The 17004-nt window shown below is 37.6% G+C and overlaps 1 protein-coding gene across 1 annotated transcript in view; it reads left to right on the forward strand.

The window, feature by feature from the left end:
* Nucleotides 1-5076, forward strand: part of Rfx6 (regulatory factor X6) — a 53653-nt gene extending 48577 nt beyond the window's left edge. Inside the window, exons 17-19 of the mRNA XM_042669274.1 lie at nt 78-590; nt 1845-2057; nt 4901-5076. Coding sequence (XP_042525208.1) covers nt 78-590; nt 1845-2057; nt 4901-5076 — 902 coding nt within the window. The remainder of the gene's footprint in view (nt 1-77; nt 591-1844; nt 2058-4900) is intronic.
* The last annotated feature ends 11928 nt before the right edge of the window (nt 5077-17004 follow it).

The following is a 17004-nucleotide window of genomic DNA, read 5'->3' on the forward strand; positions in this document are numbered from 1 at the left end:
ATGTGTTTTTTTAAAAGATCCAAGCCCATTTATTATACTAGACTATCTAATGAACACACTATAATTTTTTTTTCCAGGCCAAATGGAGCTTTCACAGAGTGCTGGTCATCTGATGACACCACCTATTTCCCCAGCCACCGCAAGCCGTGGAAGTGTCATTAACCAAGGGCCAATGGCAGGGAGACCCTCCAGTGTGGGCCCTGTACTGACAGTCCCATCACACTGCTCAACATACCCAGAGCCTGGTTATCCTACCCTCCCTCAAGCCAATCATGACTTTTATGCAGCTAGCCCTAACTATCAGACTGTGTTTAGGGCACAGCCCCATCCCTCGTCAGGACTCTATCCACATCGCTCGGAGCATGGGAGATGCATGGCCTGGACAGAACAGCAGCTTTCCAGAGACTTCTTCGGTGGCAGTTGTGCTGGATCTCCCTATAATTCTCGGCCACCTTCCAGCTATGGACAATCCTCACATGCCCAAGAGTCACATACCATGCAGTTTTTAAATACAGGAGGCTTCAACTTCCTGAGCAACGCAGGGACTGCCAGCTGCCAGGGAGCAGCAGTGCCTTCGAATTCACCAAATGGTATAAAAATTTAAAACCTTTTATTTTCTGGCTTTTGAGAAGGTAATAGAGCAACATCAGACATCAAGTTCTACATCCCCTTAGTAATACATCACCCATGTAAGCTGTAGAGAGATCACAGACGTTTAGATATTTGAAGCTAATTTTGCCATACAGAAGCAGAGTCCTTAATTCTGTGTCTTTATTCTAGTTTCTCTTCTAAATGTAACACACAATAAAAAAAACTTATGTCAAGCAATTTTCTTTATGTCAAACAATAACTTAGTAGGCCCAAAGTCTTCTTTTGAAAGAAGACACTATCATTTGAAAATATTTTTAGTAGAGTATATTTCTTCAAGAAAGTGGAAACATTTCCCCTGTTAGATAAATAAAAAGTTGAAGTCCAGTGCTGGTGGCTCATGCCTGTAATCCTAGCTCCTCAGAAGGCTGAAATGTGAGGATTGTAGTTTGAAGCCAGCCTAGGCAGGAAAGTCTGTGTGACTTTTACCTTCATTTGATCACAGAAAAAGCTGGAAGTAGAGCTGTGGCTTAAAGTGGTGGAAGGCAGACTTTAGCAAAAGAAGCTTAGGGTGAACTTTACAAATTGGGTGGAAGAAGTGTTGGGAGGAAAGGAAAATGGGAGAAAACAAGGGAGGGGGTAACAATGTTCAACAAGAAATGTACTCATTACCTTACTTATGTAATGGTAACCCCTCTATACATCACCCCTACAATAAAATAAAATAAAATAATTTTTAAAAAAGAAGCTAAGGGACAACACCCAGGCACCCCAGAGTGTAAGCTCCAGGACTCCGAGGGAAAACTTAACGGTAAGGGGCCTCAAAAGAACTGGAGTTTAGCTAATGAGGTAGGCTTCTATGTAACAATTCTAAAGATTTTTCTAGTAAGTGCAGGCCAGTTCTTCTCTCATGTGCATAAAGTTATAAATAAAAATCATATAAAAAGCAATAAAACATGAAAAGCTGGAAGTGCTTTTCTTTCTTTATGGGTAGGTTTTATTAACTTAAAACTATGGTACATGGATAGCCTATGTTTCAAAATTCATAGTATGACCATTCCCCTTGAAGACTCACAAATAGTACCGTAAACCACATCTGTATATAAGCACAAATTCAACCCTCAATTCAAGGTAGATACTGATATAATATTTAAGGGTTTATCTTCAGGACTGTACATAATCACATTGCATTTTTTCCACCCCAGAATGTTTCTTGTAATAATCTAATGGTACATTCTTAACCCCTTGTGTTCCAGGATACTATGGAAGTAATATCAACTACCAAGAGGCTCATAGGCTTGGGTCTATGGTGAACCAGCATGTTTCAGTCATCAGTAGCATTCGCTCTCTGCCTCCGTACAGTGACATCCACGATCCCCTTGACATTTTAGATGACAGCGGTAGAAAGCAGACCAGTTCATTTTATGCAGACACACCTTCTCCAGCTGCATGTCGGACTCCAGTAGTTGGTAAGTTGTTTTGGTTGGTCATGTAAACATGTAAAAAACTAGTGAACCTCAGATATACAGCCTAACTCGAGGGGAGGATGTTGAGGTGCACTAGGCACGCATAATCCTATAACAAATTCATCACTTTGCACCTGACATTGCACTTTGTGTTACTAATTGTATATTCATGTAGAAGCAGTTTTGGTGTTTCATTCTATAAATTATTGATGTGCAACTCGCTGCTCTATTATAATTTTTAAAAAGAATGACTGGCATTTATTATGAATGCAAAATATTATATATTCTGTCATGTGCAATCTAATGACAGTAAATATTATGAAGAGAGTAATGATGTCATTTTCTGCTGATCATTGTTGGACCCACTGACAGTTCTAAGAGGTGTTTTTGGACCCAATGATTTCCATGCCAAATCACTGCAAGTTAAAAAAAAAAAAAAGGTATCTTGTAATAGAGGTCACTAGCGTTTTCTCAAAAATGTGATTAAAATGTGATGCAATAACTCTTTAGAAAAGGATGCTATATTTTCATTGTTTTATAACTTAAGTAAAACTGAATAAATCAGTCAGCATGTCATGAAGTCTCTTAGCTTTTTTTCCAGCCATGTTATTATTCCTGAGCCTCTTTCCATGAAAAAAGTCTACAATGTAATATTAAATACATCATTAGCATTTTGCACAGTGCTAGAACTCAGTGAATCAGTTAGAGTAAGAAGGAGTAAAAAGTAAATTTAGGACTGGTAGATCACTTGTCTAACACATGTATGGACATATGTACCAAGCATACATGCAAAAAGAAGAGAAAAGAAGGGAAGAGGAAAGGAATGGGAAAAATGGAAGGAAAGGAGAAAAGAAAAGAAAAGGTGAGAGAAGAGGAGAGGAGAGGAGAGGAGAAGAGAGGGGAGGAGAGGGGAGGGGAGGAGAGGGGAGGGGAGGAGAGAGGAAGGGAAGGGAGGGGAGGGGAGAGGAGAGGAGAGGAGAGGAGAAGAGAAGAGAAAAAGAATTGACCAATAGTGGCTGACATGGGTAATGGTAACTACTCAGGAGGCTGAGCTATGAATATTGAGGTTAGAAACAATCCTGAAGAAGACAAATCCATGAGACTCTCTTATCTCTAGCAGAAAGCCAGATGTGGAAGTATGGCTCAAGTGGTAGAGTGCTAGCACACAGTCTGTAATGGTTTTGAGGCTAAATCTAAGCACAAATTTAGTTTCTAAAATTAATAAAGTACAACAGAGCAAGCATACATTCATTGACTATCTGGGCAGAGTGTTCATGTTTATATGAGACATTAAAAATCTTCAATGGAATTGATTTTAGACTAGCATAAGTAAAGGCCATTGACACCTAACTGGAGCATAAGGGAAAATGAAATAAATTACATCTCTCCTCACTCAGTGTACTTTTTCAATAATTCAATAGGAAGTACTTCTTCCCTTCCTGTGACCATCACAAATGTCCCCAAGCAGTCTAGCAGCTCATCCCCTGCTTTCTGCAAATAGTCATCGCTTCTAGGTTACTCTAATGAAGCAGAAAATTCCACTTCAGGAAGTTTCCTCACCATCAGGCTAAAATGTACCATGTTACTATTAGTTCTATTTACTCATGGAGATAATGGAAGCTTTGATGGAGTATAGGTTGGGGAGTTGGATGAATTCAAAGCGTCGATTGTCAGAGCTGGCTAACAGATTGCAAAGGGAGAAGAGAGTAAGTAGTACAAGGGCATTGGGACCCACTAGAGATAGATTCCATTATTTATAAAGACTGGTCTTTGGCTTGTCACTTCAGCAGTAAGAAGACAGCAATCATGCACAAGGGAAATACAGACAGCGCACTCTGATGTTTTTGGAATAACTATGTAATCAAGCCATAATTCCTGCCTAGAGGAAGTTTTCACTCTAGAATGGGAAGAATAAGGCAACAAATATATTAATAAATGCGTTAGGATGATAATTTCATGTTTTATAGAGAGGATTAAAATGAAGTAAAATGACAGATGGTCAGGGAAGATGGTTGGGAAGGGAATCTCGAGGCAGAAATATTTGAATTGAAAGCTGAGTAAACAAGGAAGTATTAACATGATTTGATAGTGGGGTTCTAGAAGAGAAACAGCAGTTATAGAGTCTGAAAGGAGAATGGGTTTGGAATTTTCAGTGGACAGAAAGCGAATGTGGATTGAGTATGATGGGTGAAGAGCAGAGAGAAACAAGATAAATTTACAAAGATCAGGGATTGGTTCATGTAGAGTTTCATGAACCAGAGCAAGAAGCTTGAGATTTTCTCCAACATAATGCCAAGACACTATAGTACTTGACAAAAGAGAAAATAATTGCTTGATACTTCAGCAAAATCATTCCATCTGCATTCTGAAAAAAAGAAAGAGACAAAGGTGAGAGTTCTGGTACAATGAGGAACTGCTGGGTCTGTTCAGGCAAGAGAAGATGGTAGTTCTATTCCAATTTACAATTCTAGGGGAAGAGGACATAGACCAGTGACATATGCTGTTTCAGGGCTTAAGATGACACTGAGTTTCCTCTGTGAAATATGTAGGAAAAAAGCAACATTTTCCAAGATGAAATGGAAAATATGACTGTTTTGAAAAGCCATATCTACTCAAATTTAAAAGAGGTGGGTTTTTAGGAAGATTTAAGGGCAGAATTGGATATGGTTTAAAATCAGAAGTATTTTTGAAATAAAAATAAAATGTATGTACAGTTATAAAAATATAAAAAGGTAACTGTATGTGCTATGTGCAAACATAAATGCAGAGGCCAAAAGTGAATGGTGCTTGCAGAGAAAAGAATGTGCCAATGACTTAGCAATTTCTTATTGTATTTTCCCTTCCAGCTTCTAGCTTGCAAACCCCAATTTCTTCCTCCTCATCCCAATGTATGTATGGAACTTCTAATCAGTATCCAGTGCAAGACACTCTGGATTCCCATGGAGCAAACAACAGAGAAATGGTGTCCTCCTTACCACCCATCAACACGGTGTTTATGGGAACAGCAGCTGGAGGCACTTAAGCCAACAATATCGGGCAGGGTTGAAACTTTCAAATTCTCTATTGTACTAATATCATATTGACTAAGAACCATGAGAGTAAAGGAAATGGAACAAATAGTGGTTGGATATTGTTTTCCAAGCCACTGGTACCATGGACCTCCACAGTAGGAGAAATGATTTTCAGAGTTGGCCTTGCACATACAAAGAAGTTGAAATCTGATCTCATTCCTAGTCATAGTTTCAAACATTAGTGAATGAAACCAGTGGAGATAAGAAGTTGTAAAGATTTCAACAATGAATAGTTAGTGTTTCACTTTTTAATTTATTGAAAATCTATGTATAATTGTTCATCTTTGGATTCTAAAGAAGAGAAAAAGTGTATTTAATGCTTTTGCAATATCTTTAATTTATTAGGATCTCAGAATGATTGTTTACTATCCGTTATTTGACAAAAAGTCAAATATCTATGTTCTACCTCCTATGGAAATGTTTACAAGGTTAAGACAATTCAATTCAGCCTAGACCCAAGTGCTTGACTTTCAGTTTCTACGTATTAGTTTGATGATTTCTGTTACTTAATAGAAATAATAATAGCTTTCTCCTCTTTATTTAAAAATGTAAAAAAAATAAAAGAAATACTGTATGGAAATATTTTCAAAGGCTTGAGTGCTCTTGGGGTTGATACTTCTTTTGGGGATGAAGTGAAAGGGCAAAGCTGGTTTTGGCCAAGACATTATAATTCAAGAATATTTACATATCATTTACATACCCATAATACTAAGACACTGTGACTTTTAGAAAACTTGAACTCCTTCATACTTGAAGGCAACATGTTATCAAATACTTTGTTAGAAATTGAGAGTGAATGATTATTCAGGAACCATCTAGTTGCAAAAGCTAATTCAGAAGTGGACAGCTCATTACATCCCGGTTAATATGACCTGATAACACCATCTACGTGTTCCTTTTACTTTTTCTTACATCTTGGTTGAAAGATTTGTTGTAAGAGTCATGGCCGATATCCAGGTATTTCCATCAGCTTTAATATTCTTCAGGGGGGCTTTATTTGTTATGAATATATGATTTAAATGAGTAATAAGGCTATACTGTAAGCCCCAGGTACATCATAAAAAATTTATGAGCTCCAAATATCCATTATAATCATGATGCAGCTTGGTAGAAACAAACTGTGAAATTGTTTTTTAGCAAGCGGTGAACCTTTGGACGTGTGACTACAAAGCTCACAGACTCACAACCTAGAGAGACAAACAAGAATGGGGCTAGAAGAGAGAACAGCACAGGTGGGGGAAACATTGGTGCGAGACCCCGGTAACAGCAGTGGTGCCCTTCTCCAGTGGAGCACTGCCTTGACAGGACCTCAGACCTGCTATAGAAATGGAGCAGCAGCTGTGCTGTGCCAAATGCTCCCCCTCTGTGCTGAGGAGCAATGACCAGTTCTAATGCCCACTTAAAAGTGCTCTTGGAGCCGTGGAGGGATGTAATACTTCTTTAGCCATTCATGGCACGGCTGCTTGAACTGTACTTGTAGATCCTCTACAGTGTACATTTCTCCTGCAGATGAACGTGATTAAGCAGTGTAACATCTCATTGGTTTCATTTGTAAAGGAATTTTTTCTCATACACATGAAGACCATAAAATAGGGCAAGGAATATTGACGTTCTCTTTACGTTTATTTAAAATTATATAATAAAATCATAAAAGTCGAACATTATCAATGAGGTACCTTATGACATTGCCATACGTATACATGTTATGAAATGCGTAAATCGTTCTAAACACACCCTTCCTCTTGACCATGTGCTTTATACTTATGGTGAACACATTCAAACTTCTTTCTTCTAGATTTTTAAATATATAGGTGGTACACTTACATTCTCCACGCCTCAAAATTTTGTTATTTTATTGCTTTGCTTTCGTTATTTTTATGTTGTTAAGTAGTTGTACAAAAGAGTTTCAATTTAACATATCAATTTATGAGCAAAATGCATCTTGGTCAATGCCACCTCTTCCATCATTCTCCAAAATTTTTTAGAGAGGATAAATTCAAGAGAGAAAGAAGGAAGAAGTGGAAGATGGAAGAAAAGGACAGAGAGATAGAGGGAGAAAGCAATACCTTTGAGATCAGTGAATTCTGCAAGTCAAACCCCAAGTTCCAACCTTTCCAATAAGCACAAGGCAAATGAGAGCGATAAGACTGAATCCCCAAAAAGGGCTATTAAAGAGACTTGGGTTTTAATAGATAAATAAATGAAACTAATTGCCTTACAAATGTCACAGTAGCAGCTATGAACTCTTATGAGGCCTGGAGTAGTATTAACACTGTATTTTAGGGCAGATTTACAAACCAGGGTGAGTTATCTTTCAGAAAAGTAAACAGTGGTGATTATGACATATGGAACATTTTGTTCTTTGGGAAAGATAAGAAATGATGAATTTATATAAGAGGTTATCACATCATCTCATCCAATTATTGAATTCTAAATTAAATTCTTGTTTTTATACCTGGTAGGGAATACATCCTATCTGTTCAAAGCCCCTATGATTAGATGAAAATGAACAAGACTGCAGTTATTGATTGCAGGTATTAGCAATGAGTGAGAAAGAGTGGCCAGTATTTATGAGTGTTTAGTCACAAAGCCTCACCTCTGTTCTAATTCATGTCCTCATGTATGTTTCTATTATCAAAATTCGATAAATGACCATTTTTAGTCCTTCTGATGGCAGCAGAAATATTTCTTATTTTAAAAACTACTTTCCAGAACAAGTAGAATAATTTAATTTACCTTTTTGTTTCCTTTCTGGCAGAATTTAATCCAGTTGGAGAGATTTCTGTTTTAATTCTAATTTCTCCTCACTTTTACTTATGGGAAACAGTACTGAGGTTTGATCTTGAGGTCTTGTGCATGCTGTGGAGCTACTCTGCCGAGTACTTGGTGCTTCCTCCTGACTTTTGCTTTAGTTTTTCAGATAGGTTTTGCATTTTTTCTCTCAGGGGCAGCCTAAGGTTCCCACATAGGAATCAGATTACAGGTGCAGCACCACACTCAACCTATTTTTTTTTCCTTTATTCTTTTTCTTTTTGGTTCAGTTGTGGGCCTGAACTCTGGGCCTGGGCACTGTCCCTCAGCTCTTCAGCTCAAGGCTAGTGCTCTACCACTTGAGCCACAGAGCCACTTCCGGCTTTTTTTTTTCCTGCTTATGTGGTGCTGAGGAATCGAACCCAGGGCCTCATGCATGCAAGGCAAGCACTCTACCATTGAGCCACCTTCCCAGCCCTTCGGCCTATTTCTTGAGAGAGGGTCTCACTCCTTTTCTTGTATGGAAGAGTTTAGTGTTCAGAATAAGTGTGGAGAAATGCTCATGAGTCTTTCTAACTTTAGTAATGATCTTGGTAATTTGTGGGTACAACATAAAAAACTCGCATGAATGTTAGAATTTGCAGAGGGTACACAAGGTTAGTGAAGAAAGTAAAGCTGAGATTTTTACAAACTCCAAATACTGAAATATTTTTGAAAATAGCTTTTCTTCTTACTTCTTGGAGGAAGAATTTAGTTTGCAAATTGTAAATATGTAACTAGGCCTTTAAGCCATTTCTATGTATCACACAATAACACGTAATTATGGAAAATAATCCTATAGGATTCTTTATGAAGGTTTAAAAATAGGATTGCATTTAAAAATATATTTTAGCCAATATAAACAACTTTCAGTAGAATTCTCCACCAATTCAATCCTGGTCTTCCTCTCTTGAGAAAAAACATCATTTAAATAACAAAGAAAAGAAAAATACAGCAATATTTTCACATGGCATTTTCCCATATTGCTGGCATGACTGATTTTAGTTCTAAAGTTAAACAGACCCAAAGGTGAAGAGATGAAAAGTGAGACTTCTCTCTGGGATGCAGTGACTTTATCTCTTTTGGTAAAACAGTTGCTGCAGAGCCTTCAAATACTGAGAAGCACATTTACAAAAGTGAAAATTTAACTACATAATATGATAGGGGGCCTAAAGTAAAGAGAAACCATTGTTTTTTATTAGTCACAAACAAAGACGTGTTCTTAGCAATCAATAGTCAGAATGAGGGTCGGAGATTTACAGCCTGCGGCCATCTTTAAACACACTGAGGCAAATATGAGCTTTGTGGGCAGTTTGTTCATGGAGATTTGTCATTTGGCTTTGTGTACTTTAGCTTATTAATGTACTACATGTGATCTCCATGAAAAATAAAACGGGGTCAATATTTTACATTTAAAAAGAGACCAGGTTTCCTACCTTTGAGGACAATACACCTAGACCATTCATCGCAATACTCCCACCCCACAATTTTGCATTCATTACTCATTTTCTGGACACCTGTATAATTTCTATCACCATTTTTACCCCCAGAAAAACTTCACCTCAAAAATGTATCTGCAGGGGTTATTTAAAGTGCTCTTGGAGGTTCTTGGAGAACTGCAGAGAAAGAGTCTGGGCTTGACTGAATGTGGGATGAAAGTTAACCCATTGGCCTATCACTGATTCTCTTGTGTGTGGTAGCGGAAAAAGTAGCCAAGATAAATAACAACACACACACAGACACACACACATAGACACACACACAGAGACACACACACACAGACCCACCCACACCTCCCAAGTCTCTAGCACCTACTTCAGTGCTTAGAAGCTCAGCCTGGTAAAATACCCTGTGTAGCTTTTCCTGGATTTCTTGGACTTATATGTGTAAGAGGACGCACTTGGGAACAGATAAATCTGAGAAGGTCTTGAGTTCTCTGAGGAAAGGCATGATCCCAATATTTCCAGATTCAGTGAAATGGTTACTTGCGTTTCTAGTAAGATATAAAGCGACAGTTCACACAAAATATAATTCTAAAGTGAAGGCCAAATAGGAAGCAACTTAAAATACAGTGAACAGATCTGAATTTGAGACTATAATAGCTGTGTGACAAGTTAAATGACCTCACAGACAGAAGTTTTTCTTCTGAAAAGTGACCTTGACAATAATACCAGTCATAGAAGTTTGTTTTTTTTAATGTTTTATTTATTTATTTATTTTCTTTTTTTTTAATTTAATTTAATTTTATTTGAGAACATACTGTACAGAGGGGTTACAATTACATGGTCAGGATAATGCATACATTTCTTACCAAGCATTGCAGCCTCCTCCTTTGTTTACCCTTCACCTCCCTTCCCAGCCTCCCCCCTCCCCCCCACCCAATCCTTCCCCTCCTCCCCCCCCCATTTGACAGTTTGTTTTGTATGTGTGTTGTTGTTGTTTCTATTGTTGTGTGTGATTAATTGAGCTATTTAGCTTCCTGGTTTCTGACATGCACAGGCTCAATAAATGATAACTGTCATTAAGTATCATCAATATTATTATATTAATTTCATGAGTTCAGTCATTATTAAAAAATAAGGAACATTTTTACTTATTTTTATGTGAAAGGTAGTCTACTTTATGGCTAGAGTACTCTCGTATACTTTAGGACAACGTTAATTAAATAAAAATTTTCAGTATTTTCACAATAAAAAAATTTGTCATGTAAATATAAAAATGTATTTAAAAACATATAAATCATTAATGATTCTAAAATAATTTCAGAGAAGTAAACTCATAAGTTGCAGTATGGTCTCTGATTGGTAGATATGAAAACAAAATTATGAGTCATATATTTAAGAAAATTCATTTTTATAATCTTGTTCTTCCCAGTGAAAGCTTTCATCTTTGTCAGAATTATGGCATTATGGTATTAGCTGCAAGTCCACCAGTCCTTTCAACACTTCTGGATGGATCTTTTCTTAATACAAATTCTACTCTGCTCAAGATTCCTCTACGACTCCCCTTTGACCTCATAACAAGGCCTGCATCTACCTGTGTCTAAAGCTTTCACTGTCACTTTCCTGCTTGAAGCTGATGTGAATTAATATTCAACTTGTACTTTATCATATCAGAACTGTGTCTGCAAATTGAAGGTTTATAGGGGTTTTAAACAGCAAAAGAAATTACTATTAGATTATGTGATTTCCTCTAAATTTTGTGATCAGAGTAGAAAGTGCAGGAATATGAAGAACAAATGGTCAATAGAGATGAAAATGCTTATGAAAATCAATAGCTTTAATGGCTCTAAAATAGTCAGGACATTAGCATTTGACACAACCTTGGAAGATATTGCACTTAATAGAAGCTTTGAGCTCAATTCTTGGTCTCCTTAATGTGTGACAAAAAAATACTATGGAAAGATCTTAATAGCACTCAAGCTATATAGCCATATTGAGCCCTGGTTGAGACTGAGGCTGAGATAATAGAGTTAACACACAGTAATTCAGTGAAGTCAATACAGCCCCCGCCTCATCCTCTCTTACCTCCTGTGCTTGGCTAATTCTTACTCTGTCTTCTAGTATAGACACTGAATTTCCCAACTCTCTCCTGAAACCCACAAGTCCAGGCTAGTATATCTCTCACCTGCTTCCTTTAGGCCCTGTGCTTCCCTAACATGACCCCTAGGCAATGTCCTAAACTAGATTATTTGCTCTGGAATGGCAGAAGGAACTGTGAAGTGTGCTGAATTCCTATAATGTATCCTTGTTTAATTAAAAGCACATGTAAGAAGCACATTTACAAACTCAGAAGAGTAAGCATCTGAAAGTCCATTTCTTAAGACGTTTTGTACTAAACAGCAAAGCATCCTTGAGGCCATACCATAATTGCTAGATCAACAGTCACTGTCATCCAACAGGAGGTCAGGATTGCACAACATGCAAATTGAGTGAAACCAGAATTACCCTAACACAATCACAATCTAAGAACTTTACTTGAAGCCAGGTGCCAGTAGCTCATGCTTGTAATCCTAGCTACTGAGAGATCTGAAGTTTACAATTAGAAGCCAGCCCAGGCAGGAAAGTCGGAGACTCTTATTCTAATTAATCACACACACACACACACACACACACACACACACACGTGTGTGCACGTACACATGCACACAAACCTGAAGCAGAGTTATGGCTTACGTGGTAGGGTATTAGCCTTGAGCTAGGGTCAGGCTTTGAGTTCAAGCCTGAGGATGGCACCAAAACAAAAATCTCTCAAGGGAGAAATTTGTACGTGTGTGTGTGTGTGTGTGTGTGTGTGTGTGTGTGTGTGTGTGTGTGTGTGTGTGATGTGTTTTGCTAGAGATGGAACCCAAGGCTTTTCACATGTTAGGCAAGCATTCCTTGTTTTTTTGAGACAGTGTGTGTCTCTGTATAGCACAGGCTGCCCTTAAAGCTCAAGATCTTCCTGCTCCCCAAAAGAGAGGAGTATATAATGTCTTTATATTAAGCAAAGTCAGCCAGACCCAAAGAAACATAGGCTGTACAGATTCCCTCATTTGTGGTAACTAGATTATGCCTATAAATCTACAAGAAAACACAATGGATGGTAAAAGACAAAAAATTACACTTGGACATGATAAATTATACGGGACTCTAGACATTCACCCAGTGAGACCAAAGGAAGATATACTTTGGAGGAGATCACAAAGTCTCAATAGCTATGTGAATATGATCATATCAAATGATGATTGTTGAAATGAATACCAAGAAATGGAAACAAGAGGTTTTATGTTATTTTGCTTTTTGTTTTGTTTTTTCTCCTTTGTTGCTGTTTTTTTATTTCTGTACATTCTGTCTTGCATGCGAGTTTATCTGTTTGGGGGAGAGAAAAAGGGCGCATAGAAATGAAGGGGCAATACGGATTGGGAGAAGATCTTCACTAGCCATACAACGGACAAGGGTCTCATATCTAAAGTATACCTGGAACTCAAAAAATTAAACCCCCCAACAACAAATCCTCAGACAAACAACTGCCCAATAAATAAGTGGGCTAAAGACTTAGAGAAACTTCTCTGAAGAGGAGAGAAGGATGGCCAATAGACACATGAAGAAATGCTCAACCTCCCTAGCCATAAAAGAAATGTAAATCAAAACAACATTGAGATAACCACCTCACCCCAGTTAGAATGGCTATAATCAAGAAGTCTAATAACAACAGATGCTGGAGGGGATGTGGACAGAAAGGAACCCTATTGAATTATTGGTGGGAGTGTAAACTTGTTCAACCACTTTGGAAAGCAGTATGGAGGTTCCTCAAAAGACTCCACATAGAGCTCCCCTATGACCCAGCAATCCCACTTTTGGGCATTTACCCAAATGTTTACAAACAAGACCATACTAAAGCTACCAGCACAACTATGTTTATTGCAGCATTATTTACCATAGCTAAGATATGGAACCAACCCAGATGCCCCTCAGTAGATGAATGGATCAAGAAAATGTGGTATATATACACAATGGAATTCTATGTCTCCATCAGAAAGAATGACATTGCCCCATTTGTTAGGAAATGGAAAGACTTGGAAAAAATTATATTACGTGAAGTAAGCCAAGCCCAAAGAAACATAGGTCCCATGGTTTCCCTTATTTGCAATATCTAGTATATGTATGAGTCAAGCAGAAAAGGTCAGATAAGGTGATGTTAGGAAAATGAATCCTAAGATATGTATTTAAATTTTTTTTCTTTCATGCATTTGTTTTTAACGCATTTATAAGATTATTTCTTTGTTGCTTTGTATGTTCCTCCCCCACAGTATAACCCCTGCTTTCACTGTATTTGATGTCAGTATAATTTGTGGAGGGGAAGGGGAAAAACAAGTCGTTTAAATAAGGATACAGGTGGATACAGGTGGACCCATTGCAACAATGAGAAGTACAAGTTATCATGTCAAAAACGAACTTTACAACTTTGGTGGGGAGGGGGGAGGATTGAGTGGGGGGTGGGGGGAGGCTGGGAAGGGATGGGAAGGGAAAACAAAGGAGGAGGCTACAATGCTTGATAAGAAATGTATTCACTATCTTGCCCATGTAATTGTAACCCCTCTGTACAGTATTTTCACAATAAAAAAAAAAGAAATGGAGGGGCAAAGGGTGAACGAAAATAGCAGTAATACCTATCAGACACTGTGTTGAAAATGAACTATATAATTTGTGTGAGACAGGGCTCAGAAGGGAAAACAAGAGAAAATAAGGGAAGAGGTGACATTGTTCAAAAAGAAACATACTCATTACCTGACTTATGTAACTTTAACCCTTCAGTACATCACCTTTACAATAAAAATAAATAAAATTAATAAAAATAACTAAAAATAAAATTAAAATAGTAATAAGAAGTGGTGCTGTGGCTCAAGAGGTAGAGTGGTCATCTTGAGCTGAATAGCTGAGGGACAGCATCCAGGCCCAGAGTTCAAGCCCCATGACATACACACACACACACACTAATAAAAGGATTATATATGATTGTACAACCAAGCCCAGTTGTACTACAATGAAAAAGATAATTTAAATCACAGGCATAATTGAAAGCCAAGGGAATTCTAAGATTTTTTTTTAAGGATTCAGTTTTTATAGTCAATGTGTATATGTGGAAAATGGAGAGAGTGGGTGGAATTGGGAGAAATAGGAGAGAAGTTTAAAAGAGATGAGTTTGATAAGATGACCCTCAAAACATAAAAACTATTTGTTTTCAAAATAACTGGGTATACATTTGGAGAGAGGGAGAGTTATTGGACTCTGTCTAGGTAAGAGAGGGAACATACAGCATAGAGGAGAATATGAACAAGTAAAGTGTAAATGAGAATAAAGACTGCAATGTGAGCACACTTGTGAAATTGAGCACTATGGAAGTTATGAGGTGACCCACTATCAATTCATTCTTTCAAGTTCAGTTAATATTGATGAGGTTATAACCACATAACTTCCTCCCTTGAAATTATTTCTCCATGCAAACACTCCTCTCAATAGCCTAGCAACTCATCTGCCTTCTGCTTTCAAGGCTAGATGGGTGTACCACACATTCCCTTAGACAAAAGGAATGATTCAGACATACCACCTGGACATCCTTCCCCAAGGAATTCAATCCAAATTTCTGCCAAAAGTTTAACAATGTCAAACAACCAAAGGCTTTTCTATTCTCTTAAGAGATCAACTCTTTGCTGGAATTCTTCTTTTTTTTTATTTTTATTTTATTTTATTTTTTTATTGTGAAAATACTGTACAGAGGGGTTACAATTATATGGGCAAGATAATGAGTACATTTCTTTTTTTTTTAATTTTAAATTTTATTTTATTTTATTTGAGAACATACTGTACAGAGGGGTTACAATTACATGGGCAGGATAATGCATACATTTCTTACCAAGCATTGCAGCCTCCTCCTTTGTTTACATTTCACCTCCCTTCCCAGCCTCCCCCCTTCCCCCCACCCAATCATTCCCTCCCTCCCCCCCCACACCAATATTGTAAAGCTGGTTTTGACATGACATTTTGTACTTATTGTTGCAACAGGTCCACCTGAATCCTTAAACGACTTGTTTGTCCCCGTCTCCTCCACATGTTATACTGACATCAAATATAGTGAAAGGGACATACAAAGCAAAAAAGAAATAATCTTATAAATGCGTTAGAAACACATGCATGAAAGAAACAAAAACATTAAAATACATATTTGAGGGTTCGTTTTCCTAACATCACATTATCTGATTTTTTCCACTTGACTCATACCTATACTAGATATTGCAAATAAGGGAAACCATGGGACCTATTTTTCTTTGGGCCTGGCTTACTTCACTTAATATAATTTTTTCCAAGCCTTTCCATTTCCTAACAAATGGGGCAATGTCATTCTTTCTGATGGAGGCATAGAATTCCATTGTGTATATATACCACATTTTCTTGATCCATTCATCTACTGAGGGGCATCTGGGTTGGTTCCATATCTTAGCTATGGTAAATAATGCTGCAATAAACATAGTTGTGCTGGTAGCTTTAGTGTGGTCTTTTTTGTAAACATTAGGGTAAATGCCCAAAAGTGGGATTGCTGGGTCATAGGGGAGTTCTATGTGAAGTCTTTTGAGGAACCTCCATACTGCTTTCCAAAGTGGTTGAACAAGTTTACATTCCCACCAACAATGAAGTAAGGTTCCTTTCTGTCCACATCCCCTCCAGCATCTGTTGTTGTTAGAGTTCTTGATTTTTGCTGTTCTAACTGGAGTGAGGTGATATCTCAATGTTGTTTTGATTTGCATTTCTTTTATGGCTAGGGATGTTGAACATTTCTTCATGTGTCTATTGGCCATCCTTCTTTCTTCTTCAGAGAAGCTTCTCTTTAAGTCTTTCGCCCACTTACTTATTGGGCAGTTGTTTCTTTGAGGATTTGTTGTTGGGTGGTTTAATTTTTTGAGTTCCAAGTATATTTTAGATATGAGACCCTTGTCCGTTGTATGGCTAGTAAAGATCTTCTCCCAATTCTTCTTTTTTTCTGAGATGCTATTCACAGTGCAAAGCAAATTACAGGAGGAAGCATCAATGTGTGGCATAAAAGTTGTATTTAGTGGTAGGAAATTCTTAGGTTCCTACAACTCAGAATCAGTGTCAAATACACTACAGTATTGTGGGTGAAACATGATTAATAAAAGAGAACAGTTAATTTAGTGGATTGGGGGAGAGCAGTAGTAATAAGAGAGATGAGAGAGAAGATGATGGTCCAGGAGACATTCAGATATGTGGTGATGCCAATAATTGATAAAGAACTCTAAGAGGTTGTGCACCAGTGATGCATACCTATAAACCTAGCTACTTAGAGGGCTGAAATCTGAATTAGATGCCAACCTGCACAGAAAAGTTCACGAGACTCTATTTCCAAACCAACCAACCATCAAAAAGTCAGATTGGAGATGTTGCTCAAGCAGGCAAAACTAGTTTTGAACTCTATACACTAATTCAAAACCTGGCCATGAACTCTATACACTAATTCAAAACCTGGCCACAAAATAAAACATCTTCTGTGAGGGATATTCTGAAAAAGAGAGATGAGATGTGATGATTTCAAAT

This window comes from Dipodomys spectabilis, unplaced genomic scaffold, assembly GCF_019054845.1.
Source record: "Dipodomys spectabilis isolate Male_0828 unplaced genomic scaffold, ASM1905484v1 ptg000001l, whole genome shotgun sequence".
NCBI classification, from domain to species: domain Eukaryota; kingdom Metazoa; phylum Chordata; class Mammalia; order Rodentia; family Heteromyidae; genus Dipodomys; species Dipodomys spectabilis.